A 14,640-nucleotide genomic window follows, 5' to 3' on the forward strand; every position below is an offset into this window, starting at 1 on the left:
ACCCTAACTCTCTGACTATTTAGTAGAGATGTTAGGAAGCACTTCTACACAGAAAGGGTGGTAGAGGCTTGGAACTCTCTTCCACAAATGGCCGTTGATGCTTGATCAGTTGTTAGTTTTAAACCTGAGTTAAAGTTTTGTTAAGTAAAGAAATTAAGGGATACAGGCCAAAAGTAGGTTTATGGAGTTAGACCACATATCAGCCATGATTTCATTAGTTGGCAGAACAGGTTTGAGGGACGAAATGGCCTACTCTTGTTTCTATGTTCCAGATTTCCCCACATCTCCCTGATCCTCTCTTATAAACTAAAATAAAAGCAAAATTGTGTGAATGCTTTAAATGTGAAATAAGATCAGAAAGTACAGGAGAAACTCAGCAGGTCTGGCAGCGTCTGTGGAGAGACAAACAGTGTAAACATTTCAAGTCTATTATGACTTTTCTGCAGAATTAAGCATTGCCATATTTCAGAGTTCTATGTATCCCCTTACAGGTGAATGGGCAAGATGCATTAAATTATTACCATTATTAAAAGAATAGAGTTCTTGGTGCCTTGGCCAACATTTATCTCAATTGATATCAGTGAAACACAGAATCAGTTGATTTACCTCATGGTGAGTGGTTATCATGAACGCAGAAGAAACTTTTCACAGGTGTCCTCAAAGCCTCCATGAAAATATACAATGCCCTCAATAACTTGTCTGAATCTTTCGCCCAGTTCCACCCAACTTGATTAGAAGCATCTGTGAAGGAGCCATACATTTTGATAGTTTCCAACAAACCCAGATGGAAGCGAATTGCATTCAGAAATATGAATCCTTATTGGGGCACCGTAATTTCTGTCTTTTCGTGTGCGGTGTCATTGTAATTCAATGTCATTTGGTCCAAACTGGCATATAGAACGATGCATGGTTCAGTGGTGAAAACAGATGGCATCTTATAAAAAGAAATTGGGTAAGTAGGGAGAGAAGATTGCATGGAAAAGAACGGGTGCAGGGGATGAATTGGATGGCTATTTGAAAGAGCTAACATGAGCATAATGGTCTCCTGTGCAGTGTGATTGGTATGTTTTGATGAATCCTGCAACAACGGACACGGCATTCTACTAATACTGCTATTGCAGCTGTCAAGCATTTACTAAACAATAAGAATTGAGGATTGCCTTGTTAACGTGCTTTGGATTTTTAAAACATTAATCTCTTTTAAATGTGCGGGTCACAGCAACATTCCTGCTATACCATTATCTCCCCTATGAGTCATCTTAACTGTTAACATTTTGGCAGGGCAGTTTTTGCACTTACTTGATTAAAGATTAGGAGCTGCCAATATCAGGTGAACCAAAATTTGGCAGAGCAACTAAGTTTGTATGGATTGTTTTCTTCAGACCAATGACAATGATTTACATGTTGCTTCTTAATCCACATGACACACTGTGACTAAAATCAAATAAATTCGTCAGGCAGTTTAACTCTGGTTGGAGAAAGTGAGGACTGTAGATGCTGGAGACCAGAGTTGAAAAGTGTGGTGCTGGAAAAGCGCAGCAGGCCAGGCAGCAGCCGAGGAGCAGGAGAATCCACGTTTCGGACATAAGCCCTTCTTCAGGAATGAGGCTGGTGTGCCAAGCGGGCTGAGATAAAGGGTGGCGGGGGAGGGAGGGACTTTGGGGAAGGGGCGCTGGGAATATGATAGGTGGAAGGAGGTGAGGGTGAGGGTCAGCACCGCCCTCTTGACCTGCAATCATCTTCCTGACCTCTCCGCTCCCACCCCCTCCCCCAAACAATATTTCCTCTTGTGGGACAGGCCAGACTTTGAATTCTGGCTGGAGACCTCTCCAGGAGGTATTTGGGCAATCATTAAGATTATCTTTGATCAAACATATTCTGATGGTATTTGGAAAATGTAGGCCATTATAGATTGCCAATTCAGTGTTGTGCTGAGGGCATATTTGTGTAGGAAAGTACTATCTTTCAGAAATCAGAGTCATAGAGATTTGGGTAATACAGAAAAAGGTCACTCAGTTCCAGCTCAGCACTATCCTCAATCTGGATTAGTGGTGCTGGAAGAGCACAGCAGTTCAGGCAGCATCCAAGGAGCAGTAAAATCGACGTTTCGGGCAAAAGCCCTTCATCAGGAATATCCTCTTCCTTCCCACATATCCACTCCACCCTCCTCTCTGACCTATCACATTCATCCCCACCCCTATCCACCTGTTGCACTCTTTGCTACTTTCTCCCCGGCCCCACCCCCTCCCATTTATCTATCTACCCTGGAGGCTCCCTGCCTTCAGTCCTGATGAAGGGGTTTTGCCTGAAATGTCGATTTTTCCTGCTCCTCGGATTCTGCCTGACCGACTCTGCTTTTCCAACATCACTCTAATCTTGGCCCTTAATCCAAAACCACCTATCCTAAATTAGCAGACCACTTGTTTCATTGTTTGCTGCATCACGCAGTGATTTTCAAGACATACTGTATAAATTTGACATCTCAATTCATAACGACTTTTACATATGTTTTATTAGCGTGAGGCTTTCTTCATTCTTCAGAAACTGGAGTTTCTGGTCAATAAAGAATAGAATAGATTAGAATCCCTACATTGTGGAAACAGGCGTTTGGCCCAACAAGTCCACACCAACCCTCCAAATAGTATCCCACCCAGACCCGTTCCCCTACCCTATTACTCTACATTTCTCCTGACTAATACACATCCTTGAACGCTGTGGACAATTTAGCATGGCCACTTCACCTAATCTGCACATGTTTGGACTGTGAGAGGGAGCCGGAGCACCCAGAGGAAACCCACACAGATACGGGGACAATATGCAAACTCCACACGGGCAGTCGTCCGAGGCTGGAATTGAACCTGAGTCCCTGGCGCTGTGAGGCAGCAGTGCTAACCACTGAGCCATCATGCAAAGTTATGGAATTGAAGTGCATCGTGTTTCAGCAAGCCCTGAAATGATTTTGAGTCTTTGACAATGCCATGACTTTGGGAATTCCTAACCTTTGGATACTAGACACAGAATTGCACGCACGACTCTTGGAACAAGCAATAAAATGGCAGAAGTCACATGTACGTGCTTCCTTTCATGCTGTTAAAATGCCCCGGAGCCCTTTACAGTCAATGCGATACTTTTGCAATGCTGTCATCGAAAGCATGGTAGTCAAGATGTGTTTCTCAAGTTGCAATAAATATCAATGAGACAATGATCAAAGATTGTGGTGGATAAGAGATGCACACAGAGCACATTATCAAGGTGAACTCTGCTATATTTTGAGATCTTTTACATCCAGTTGGAAAGGGGTTGGGCTTTGTTTTAATATTTTGCCAAGAAGGAGCTTGGTTGACTCCATGTTGGTAAAGGCAGATTGGGGTCAGTATTAACTTTATTTTTGCTATCATAACTGATTCAATTGAAACCTCTATTCCGCTGAACCAACAGCACTTAATGCTGTTTATTTTGTATTATTTTGTCAATTCATTGACCTGTTTTCTTACTGTACTTTTCTTCAGGAATCTAAAGAAGTTGTCCTGGATTGGTTTGACAATTCTGCTTGTTGCCCACACTAGCAAAACAATTTATCGCAATTGGGATTGGGAATCTGAATACACCCTATTCATGTCTGGCCTGAAGGTATGATAAGGGGATGGAAATTAGATTAATATCCAGTAAGTTGAATATATTTTTCACAAAACCAGAAGTTTGGGAAAGTTCAGCAGGTCCAGCAACATTTGTGAAGAGAAATCAAACCCTTCCTTAGAATATATTTTTCAATTGGCTTATATCTTTTCCAAAGCTTTTGAAATGTTCTTTATTTGAGCTTTGTAGGACTCTCCTTTCAGGGAACATATTTTTAATCACACTGTAACTGATATGACAGAATGGAATGAAATGTAAACAAAAATGTAGCTGATTTCTATATTTTAAAAAAAATCACTGGGAAGCAATCTATTTTAGTCTTGTTATTCTGTGCACGCAAATAGTGGTAGGACAAATAGAGAAGGCTGTCAAAAAAAGAACAGATGGAACCATTTCCTTAATAAAAATATCAGAAACAAGAGCAAAGATGTTTTGCCAAATCTTCATAAGACAGTGATGAATTCTCAGCTGGCGTTGAGTTCAGTTTTGGCCCTGTGCTTTTAAGAGGATCTCAAAGCCTCGTCAAGATTCCGTGAGACGTTTGCTGGAATGTGTGAGGGAACAAGGCATTCCCATGATGGGGAGATACGTGAAGTAGAGGTGTTCTGTTCAGAGCAGCAGATGTTAGAATGGGGAGTTGATCGAGGTGTTCATAATCATGAATAGCTCTGATAGAAAAGCTGTTTTCAGTGGCAAAAGAGCTGACAGAGGGTACAGCTTGCAATTCACACAAGAGCCGGAGGCAGCATGAAGAACCTTTTTTTTTAAAGAAAGCAACTTGTTGTGATCTAGAATGGATTTACAGGACGCTGAAAGATTTGTTTGTAACGTTCAAAAAAGAATTGGCTGAATACTCAAAGGCTAGAAATCAGCAAGGGGTTATGGGGCAAGAGCAAGGTAGCATGACTAATTGCATAGTTTCATCAAAAAGTTACTAAAGATGCAATGCAACAACTAACCTCTTTTTGCATTCATTTTTAAATTCAGTTTTGATACAAAAGGGTGATGCAGCCTTCAAAGCTCTGTGTTCAGTTACAAATGTTTACAGTGGCTCTCATTTGTGTATCTTAACTTCAGTATTTGGACCTTGTATCTGTGGGAAATTTGGGCAAAAAGGAGTTGATAAGTACATAGATGGTTTGGTGCCCAGCTTTTAAAGTGGGTTTACAGGAATTTGGCAATCTTCAGAAGTTTTGCTCCCAAACTGTAATTACGCATTTTTTTCAAAATTAAAGGTCAATAAAAACAATGCCAAACTTTGGAACAACGTGGGACATGCTTTGGAAAATGAACATAATTATGGGAAAGCTTTGAAGTTCTTCATTCAAGCCACTAGGGTTCAACCAGGTAACACAACCTCCATTAAGTTATAAAATAGTTGAGCAGTTAGAGATGGGTGTATCCCTTCTGGTAATTGTTCACATCAGATAGGAAATGAGAGTTTAGAATGTGTACAGTTTAAATTGACATTGGCTGTGCTGAGTGAACACACAGTCCATTACGCGCATATTGCATGCATGTGTATGCATGATTGGAATATTTTGTGTTTTGCAATTGCACATGCGATGCAAAGTTCTAATCCAATTCTTAAGTCAAGGCTATGAGTGCAAAGTTTGAAGAAGAAAACCAACTCGACAACAGGAGCAAAATTTTTTTCTTTACCATGCTGTATTAATAAAAAAACTGAAACTTTTCCAAAGTCACTGTAAATAACCATATGAGCCAAGGGTGTGCCTTCCTTGCACATTGCTATATCTGAGCCCAGTTTGTTGTTTGTTTTCTGAACTGTTGCTTTGTGAACTGGACTTTCAGGCCATCATTCATAATTTCACTAGCCCCGAAATGAGTGGCATTAAAATTGCAATATTGCTTCAGTATTCTGAATTGTTGAAACATCAAGCTGTTTCGGGAAGCATGTACTGAGAAACCTGCATGCGTCCTGTTGATGCGTTTTAGATTGGATATGTGTCAAGCCAGTAGAATGTGGATTAGTAACACTTTGTGGTGTGTTTTATTGTTTCTTGTTCTTACCACAAAGATGATATCGGGGCCCACATGAATGTTGGAAGAACGTACAAAAACCTGAACAAAACCAAAGAAGCAGAAGATGCCTACATGCTGGCAAAATCACTAATGCCGCAGGTATGCTGAGCTTTCACAACGGCTCAAATCTTCTGACGCAACAGTTTATGCTAGGAGTGTCACTTAATGGACAGTTCTGAGGAAGAGTCATATTAGAAGAATATGGTGATTTCTTTTTCTTCACAGATGCTGCCTAACATGTTGAATGTTTTGGCACTCTGTATTTATAATGAAGCGTAATACTTAACTATTGTATCTAAAAGGCCCAATTATCTCTGGGCTGAGATCTTCAGGCTGTTGACAGTGCATGACCCAATATGTAAGTGTGAGAAGCAATTTACTGCTTTTAATTTTCTTAGAATTGACAAGTAGTAATTATACGATTATTCAATTTATTAGAACATTAGGATCAAAATAGGTCGGTCAGGACCTTCAGAACCGCATTACGTTTGAATTAGTCTTCTCATTTTAACTTCATCCTCCAGGCTCTGACCTTTCTAGTTGAAACCGCATATGCCTCTTTCAATGTCAATGTTTTCTTCATACAATATGTTGTCGAAAACGAGAGCAATGGCTCTGATGGTGTCTGACCAAAACTGTTTCATTGCTGAAGCATAACTTTCACCCCATCCTTTGAAATAAAGCAAAAGATGCATCAGGTTGGCTTTTTTTTAATTCCAGATTTTATTGAATTCAAATTGTACAACCTGCCATAATGAGATTTGAACTCAGAACCTCGGGTTTTGGATTATTTACCCAGTAAAATTACCATTATGCCACCACCTCCCACACAATGACTCATGAACCAGTTCCTTTGGACACCAACATTTCTAAATGTCTCACCATTTTAAAAATATTATTTATTTTCAGCTAATGTGAATAACTTAGCACTTATTCACATTATATTCCATCTGCCACGTTTTTGCCCATTTACTGAGGCTGTCTAATAAAGCAGCTTAAAACATTCTTAAATCTTTCTCATGACATACATTTCCACCTTGTTTTATGTCATCAAATTTGGACTGCTTGACAGCTCTCTCTACTGCTGTACAGTTCCACTGTTTTTATAAATACTCAAGAATGTTTTGTGTTGAAGTTGAATGACTTCATTCTCTCACATCCATGTTGCACTCCACTTGCCATAGTTTACCCACACTCAATCTGACTCTCCTTTTGCAACTGCCTGCCCTTACATATACTCCTTCTTTTTACCCTTCAATGTAATGAGTAGAAAACTTGAACATTCAGTTCACTAATATTTCATTCAAGTCAGCACTTCTCAGAACCCATCAATCAAGATGGGTAATATTTCCTAATATTAAAGATCCTAGTACTGTATTTCCCAACTTCCAATCCAAGTCAAAAAGGTACTGCTGATTCCAGTCTTTTATTTTTGTTTCCGTCATTTTTGTTAGTCCTATCTGGAAACATACTGTGAATACCTTCTTGATGCTCGTGAAGATAACATTCACCAACACTACTTTATCCATTTTATTTGTGATGTACTCAGTATAACTACATTTGAGAGACAAAACTCGTTTTTCACAAAAGCATATTGGCGCTCTTTGAGCATTTGTTCAACTGCTCAGTCACAATACATCTTGTATCCCACCACGAACTGATGAGGATTTATCTAGTTTTCCTTTCCACTCCTCCCTGATTAATAGATTGACACTTGTCAAAGTCACTTGCCTATTAATTTAAAACTACTTTCCTCTTAGTGATTTCTGTTAGTCCATTTGAACTTAAAAGAATAAAAAAGCTATGTAAACTTACTAATGATTTGGAAGAGCCAGTGTTGGACGGGGGTGGACAAAGTTAAAAATCACATAACACCAGGTTATAGTCCAATAGGTTTAATTGGAAGCACTAGCTTTCGGAGTGCTGCTCCTTCATCAGGTGGTTGTGGAGTATAAGATTGTAAGACACAGAATTTATATCAAAGGTTTACAGTGTGTTACAGGTTTGCAGTACATCACACTGTAAACTGCAATCTTCTACTCCATAACCACCAGATGAAGGAGCAGTGCTCCGAAAGCTAGTGCTTCCGATTAAACCTGTTGGACTATAACCTGGTGTTGTATGATTTTGAACTTTAAACTTACTTGGTCATGATGTTTGCCTTTATGTTAAATGTCTACGCTACTGTGAAAAACTTGACCTTTTACAATCATATTTATTGCTACCACACATGCTGTAAGCATTGTTACAAAATTCACTCGTCCATGTTTAGTGGAGCTGCCATGTTCATTTAAACAAGGGTTTGTCTTCATTGCTAATATGAAAAACTGCAGTGATCAAACAATTGCTATCAATAATAAACTCAAAAAGTGAGGAATGAAGCTTGTGGCTTGCAATTGTTGTATGAGAGATCTGGCCTGTGATATCTGAGAGGGGTGCAATCTGTCAGGGGTAGGGGGGGAAGCTGAAGGATGAGAAGGAAACAGAGATTCCCTATTTTTCCCCCCCCATCACCACCTGCCCTCTGACCTTCCCCATCACCACCCTTTGCCCATCATCACCCTCCCTCCCTCCCTCTCTTTCCCGTCATTCCTCTCTAAACTCCTGTTTCTTCAGTTGCATGCACAATTTGTATATATAATGAAATTGCAATTCCACGTGATCATATAGAGCTTACTGCATATGCACGGATTAGGATTAGCTGCTATCAAAATCATTGCACTTGTGTTTCTGAATTTGTGACAATGCATTTGCAAGTGATTATGGGTGTTGGTAGACACTGGCTTCCTTTTGTATTAGTGTCCCACTCCTGTAGTCTGTGTGGAGCTATGCCCCCTCTCCGTCACCACCACCTGCCCCCATTTTTTAAAAAAAGTCTGTGCATATGTAGGCAGAGAGCTTTAAAGAGGAAACCAGTGTGTTAATGCTGTTCAAGAACAAGTTATTGCTGTGCATTGGAATAAACTAACTTTTTTGTTATGTTGCCTATGCCAATATTTGTATAAAATACAATTTGAAAAACCTATTAGAGAACTGAGATGCACCCATTTTGAATTTTTGCATGTTTTCTTTTTCGAGAAAGGTTATACCAGGAAAGAAGTACGCAGCACGAGTTGCACCCAATCATCTAAATGTTTACATCAATCTTGCAAATTTGATTCGAGGGAATGAATCTCGTTTGGAGGAGGCTGACCAGCTGTACCGCCAAGCAATCAGTATGAGACCTGATTTTAAGCAGGCTTACATCAACAGGTATAGAATCCTCGAAACATGCTGTGCAGAAGGAGGCCAAGTAATCCACTATCACTGTGCTGGCTCTTTGAAAAGGCAGCTGTGCTTAATTTTGCTGAATCTAACTTTCCTGCTTTTTTTCTGTAACCCAGTTGTCCTTAAGAATCTGTGTAATTCCCTTTTAAAGAGGATATTTACCTTTTATTAGATTAGATTCCCTACAATGTGAATACAGGCCCTTTGGCCCAACAAGTCCACACTGACCCTCCGAAGAGTAACCCACCCAGACCCATTTCCCTCTGACTAATGCACCTAACACTATGGGCAATTTAGCGTGGCCAATTCACCTGACCTGCACATCTTTGGACTGTGGGAGGAAACCGAAGCACCCGGAGAAAATCCACGCGACACGGGGAAAATGTGCAAATTCCACACAGACAGTCGCCCGAGACCGGAAATGAACCTGGGTCCCTGTGAGGCAGCAGTGCTAACCACTGAGCCACCGGGCCGCCCCTATTTCGCCACCTACTTAGAGTGAACCGGATTCTAACAGCTCTACATGAAAAGGTCTTCCCATCGTCTCTCTTCATCTTTTGCTTCTGGTTTTAAATCGACGATCTCTGATTAATGACCCACTTACCAGGGGAATGATTTCTCTACTCCAAATCTCTTTGTCCTGGAAAACTCTTTTAGGTCACTATAGCAAAGCCTTTGTTTTCTGCTTTGTTGATAAGGGTATTGTTTGTTCATGGCTTGAGAAGATACCAATGGTGAAAAGTCCTCTTGAGTCCCTTAAAGCAGGTTGATAAGGCAGAGTGGCTTCTCAGTCGTGTTAAGAGTAAACTGAAATGTCAGTCACATTGGTGTGGATTTGAAGTCCCTGTGGGCAAGACTGGGTAATGACACTTGCTTCCCTAAAATACGTTAGTGAACCAGATGTGTTTTTGTGCAATCTAGCAACCTCATAATCACTTTTAATAAATAAGCTTATTACTCCTAGGTTTGTTTAACAACTGAATTCAGATTTTCATAACTGCCATAGTAGGATATGGGATTGTTTTCTGAGGTTCTAGTTCAATGTGTCCATATAATAGAAACTTCTTTAAATGATCCCCACTGCGATTAATTGGAGGTTAAGTTCAATGTGCTCCATGTATGTATGCTGCAAGCAAAACATGCTGAAGTTTGTTAGAAACTTATGTTGAGAGCTTAGGAACATGAGTAGCCCATTGGCTCATTGTACCTGCACCATCATTTAATAGTATCGTGGCTGACTGAACACTTCAATACCTTTTTGCCTGGACCATTCCCATAGCTGTTTATGCAAATTGATAATCATGAATCTAGCAACTTATCCTTTAATGTTCCTGACGACAGAGCTTTCACACCCCTCTGGGTTAGGGAATTCCAAAGATTCGCAATCTACTGAGTAAAGAAATTTCTCCTTGTCCTAAAAGGCATCCCTTGTCCTAAAAGGCATCCCACCTTATTTTTAAATTGCTGCCTCTGGTTTGCGATAAGCCAACCAGAGGAAGTGTCATACCTGCAACTACTCTATCTATCGCTTTCGATATTTTGTAGGATTCAATGAGATCATTTCTCATACTTCAGAATTCTAGAGAATGCAGGCCCAGTTTGCCCAGTCTCTTGACAAAGGACAGGTTGCACCAACTGAGGAACAATGCTGGTGAACCTTATCTGTGACAATAATATCTTTTCTGAAGTAAGGAGGCCAAAACTGCACACAGTGCTCCAGGTGTAGTCTAATCAAGCTTCTGAGCAGTTGAAGCACGCCTTCATTGCTCCTGTTCTCAGATCTTCTTGCAATGGAAGCTAACATTCTGTTAACCTTATGGCTTGTTGCACTTGCATGTTGGCCTTCATTGGCAAGGACAAGCATTTATGCAGTTATTGTCATGATAGGTTGCAGAAACTTTTTATTAAGGAAAACTAATTTGAGGAAAAAGTCTTGTATTAAATGCTTAAATGATTATTGCAGTGCACGATTTACAAAATAACGAGATCTTTTCTATTTACTGCATCACTGTGGATGTTTACAGTTCTGAGTAGATTTCTTTTGATACAAATCAGTGTCACTGTGGAAAGTAATGTCGGAGACTTTAAAAATGTTTTTGAACCCTAAAGCTGGTTATGTTTGAACAGTGTGCTGTCAGTTTATGATGTAAATCTTCATTTGTACTGCTGATTTTCATTTGCTATTTTGTTGACAGCATCTTTATCGTGTTTCTAGGTTTGTTTAAAAAAATGCAGGTTAGTTATCTGAATCCAAAAATGAATTTGTATATACTATTTGTTCTAAATACTATAAGATTTACATTACCTGCTGATATCCATTAACCTGCTGCAGATTGTGGTTCTAGAGATTGTACTGGTCCCTTATACAGATACTTGCAAAAGTACGAGTTAGCGCCTGACTATTTGTGGGATCTTGCTGTGCATGATTTTTTCATTGGTGTTCATGAGTTGGTGGCAGCGCTGATGGCCAACTTTTGCTGCCCATCCCTGGTTTCCCTCGTGAAGATAATGGTGAATTTCCACGTTGAACTGCAGTCCATTTGCTGTAGGATGACCCACAATGCAGCTAAGGAGAGAGTTTCACGGCTTGACCCAGTGACCCTGAAGCAAAGGTGATATGTTTCCAAATCATGGTAGTGAGTAGGTTAGAGACAAAATTATACGGTGGTGCTCCCATCTATCTGCTGCCATTGTCCTTCTAAATGCTGGTGGTCATGGATTTGGAAAGTGATGTCAGAGCAGCCTTGGTGAATTGTGCATCTTGCAGTTGGCATTGGGTATTGGTTATGGGGGTGGGGGGGTGAATGTTTGTGGGCAGGGTGCCAGTCAAGCAGCTGCTTTGGCTTGGATGGTGTTGAGGTTCTTGTGCTGTTGGAGTCGCGCCCATCCAGGCAAGTGGGGAGTTTTCCATTATACTTTTGACAGGCTTTGAGGAATTAGGTGAGTTACTTGCTACAGGATTCCGAGTTGCTGACTTGCTCTTGTGGACAGCATTCCCTTTAATTTTCATTGTGACTGCAGCAACGTCCGAGGGGTCCATGCTTGGCCATGACTTCCAGAGCCAGATTTCAATGTCGTGATCAGCCTACTGTAATTGTCCAAGTTGGATTTGTCTTGCTTTTGTATATAGAATATAACTGGTGCACTTTCCACATTATTGGACAGATGCCTGTGTTGTGGGTGGTCTGGAAAAGCATGAGTCTCGAATGCTATTGCTAGAATGTTGTCAGTCCCAATAGCTATTGCTGCATCCAGCGCATCCATCTGCTTCTTGATATCACTTGGAGTGAATTGAAATAGCTGGGGCCCACTGGAGGTGACCAAAATGGATCATCCACTCAGCAATTGTTGCTGAAGATTGTTACAAATTCTTCAGCCATATCTTTTGCACTGATGTGCCAGGCTTCCCTGTCATTGAGGTGGGAATGTTTGTGGAGTTCTTGTCCATGAACATTCATGATCAGACGTGGCAGATTTGAGGATAAGGCAAGTTTGTTTCTCCCTAAAGTGTGTTCCCTCACCACCTTTTAGGACCTAACCAGCTCAGTCAGCAGTGCTGTTGCTGACCCAGTCTTGTGTAAACATTGATGTCCCATACCTAGAGTACATTCTGCTCCCTTGCCACCTTCAGTGTTTCCTCAAATGCTCTGCAACATGACGGAGTACAGATTTATCAGGTGAGGGTAGTGGGGTGGAAAGGTACTTGATAATCCTTGCCCGTGTCTGATGCTATGAGATTCCGTTCAGTCGAGAGTCAATGTTGAGGGCTCCCAGTGCAACACTCTCCTGATAGTACCACTATGATGCTACCTCTGCTGGATTGGTCCTGCTAATGGTGCAGAATATGTGATGGTGTTGTGTAGGATATAATGTGTGACTGTGCCTGGCCATTGCTGAACTGTTTTGGCAATTGTGGTACAAATCCCCATAAGTAAAGAGAACTTTATATGGTTGACAAGCCTGTGTTTACTGTTGTTGCTTCCCATGCCTTAGTTGGTGCCAGTGGTTTCTCTGGTTTAATTTCTTTTGTGAGAATTTTTAACTTGGTAAGTGCTGAGTGGCTTGTGAAGCCACTTCAGAGGGCCATTGAGAAGCAGGCACATTGCTGTGGGTCAGAAATCACATGTGAGCCAGAGCAGGTAACAATGTTATTTTGCTTTCTTGAGGAACATTAGTGAACTAGATTGGCATGATTTCATGGTCACCATTAGACTTTCAGTTCCAGATTTTCCATTGAATTTAAATTTCACTGTCTGTCTTGGTTGGATTTGAATCCTTATACCCAGAATATTACCTGAGTCTGTGGATCACAATCCAGTGACAACATCGCTTGGTCATTGTCGCGCCAAATTTGGCTCCTGCCTAACCTATATTACAGCAGTGACTGTGTTAAAAACACTTTAGTGGCTTGAAACAGTTTTGGAGTTTTTGAGATTGTGGATGGTGCTATATAAATTCAAGTTACTCTTTCTCTTCAATTCATCACTCAGAACAGTGGGATTTATTTAATGCCTCCTGCCATGATCAGAACTACAATATTTGCACATACCGTGCAGTAAATGCTTTGTTTGATTTTCAGGGGTGAGTTACTTCTGAAGATGGACAGGCCTCTGGAGGCCAGGGATGCCTACATAAGAGCCTTGGAGTTGGATAAGACCAATGCTGACCTCTGGTATAATTTGGCGATTGTTTACATTGAGCTCAAAGATCCAACTGAAGCCTTGAAACATTTCAACCAAGCTCTAGAAATCAGTTCTAACCACAAGCTGGCACTATTTAACTCTGGTCTGCTTATGCAAGAATCAGGTAAATGGGCAAGTTATCCTTAAAACCAATCTTTGCTTAAATCGGTGATGTACTGAGCATTGAACTGGTGTTACAAGTTTAAAGCCGGTTTCAAATTTTATCAAAGGACCTGTTTTGTGAGGAGCTATTGGGTAAGATACAAGTGCCTGAGGTAAATGTCTTTTTATCAATGGGTAGGAAGGTCAGTTCTTCTCTGCTGTTAACTTCGTCTGTGGCTGCCATCTCTCGAGGGTTGAAAATCCCACTGGAGTAGAATAATGAAGCTGAATCCAACGTGCTGAGCACTCATTGCAAAAACTCTCATTTGAAAGTTCAAAATTGATTATTTTGTACATTTGAAAATTGGAAAATTTATTGTCAACACTAAGCTTTCTCACCTTTTTAATTCTAATTGAAGGTTCTTCATATGCACTTTGAAAAACAGGTTTTAAGTTTGCTCACTAAGCTGATAAATTTGTTCTCAGATGTTTTGGCACCATGCTAGGTAACATCAGTGAGTCCCAGTGAAGTGCTGGTGTTCTGACCAGCTTTCTACTTGTGTCTTGGTCTGTTAAGGTGGGTGATTTCATTTCCAGTTCTTTTTCTGAGAGATTGGTAAATGGGGTCCAAATCGATATGTTTATTGATGGAGTTCCGTTTTAAATGTCAGGCCTCTAGGACTTTTCGTGCATGTTTCTATTTAGCCAGCTATTACTAGCATCCTTACACACAGATAAAGAAGGACACCACTTTGCCTGGGGCAACACCTCCATCCTAGAACAGGCTAAACAGAGACACGCATAGCAATTCCTAGAGGCCTGGCATTCAAACCGGAACTCTATCAATAAACACATCGATTTGGACTCCGTTTACCAACCTCTCAGAAAAAGAACCAGAAATTATATCACC

The 14,640-nt window shown here is 40.6% G+C and overlaps 1 protein-coding gene across 4 annotated transcripts in view; it reads left to right on the forward strand.

Annotated features, from left to right (window-relative positions):
• Nucleotides 1–14,640, forward strand: part of tmtc3 (transmembrane O-mannosyltransferase targeting cadherins 3) — a 61,104-nt gene that overhangs the window by 39,044 nt on the left and 7,420 nt on the right. For all 4 annotated transcript variants that reach the window (XM_072551817.1, XM_072551819.1, XM_072551815.1 and 1 more), the window contains exons 9-13: nt 3,510–3,630; nt 4,872–4,983; nt 5,675–5,778; nt 8,762–8,931; nt 13,526–13,752. In XM_072551817.1, the coding sequence (XP_072407918.1) occupies nt 3,510–3,630; nt 4,872–4,983; nt 5,675–5,778; nt 8,762–8,931; nt 13,526–13,752 (734 nt within the window). The remainder of the gene's footprint in view (nt 1–3,509; nt 3,631–4,871; nt 4,984–5,674; nt 5,779–8,761; nt 8,932–13,525; nt 13,753–14,640) is intronic.

This window comes from Chiloscyllium punctatum, chromosome 32 (genome assembly GCF_047496795.1).
Source record: "Chiloscyllium punctatum isolate Juve2018m chromosome 32, sChiPun1.3, whole genome shotgun sequence".
Taxonomy (NCBI): Eukaryota; Metazoa; Chordata; class Chondrichthyes; order Orectolobiformes; family Hemiscylliidae; genus Chiloscyllium; species Chiloscyllium punctatum.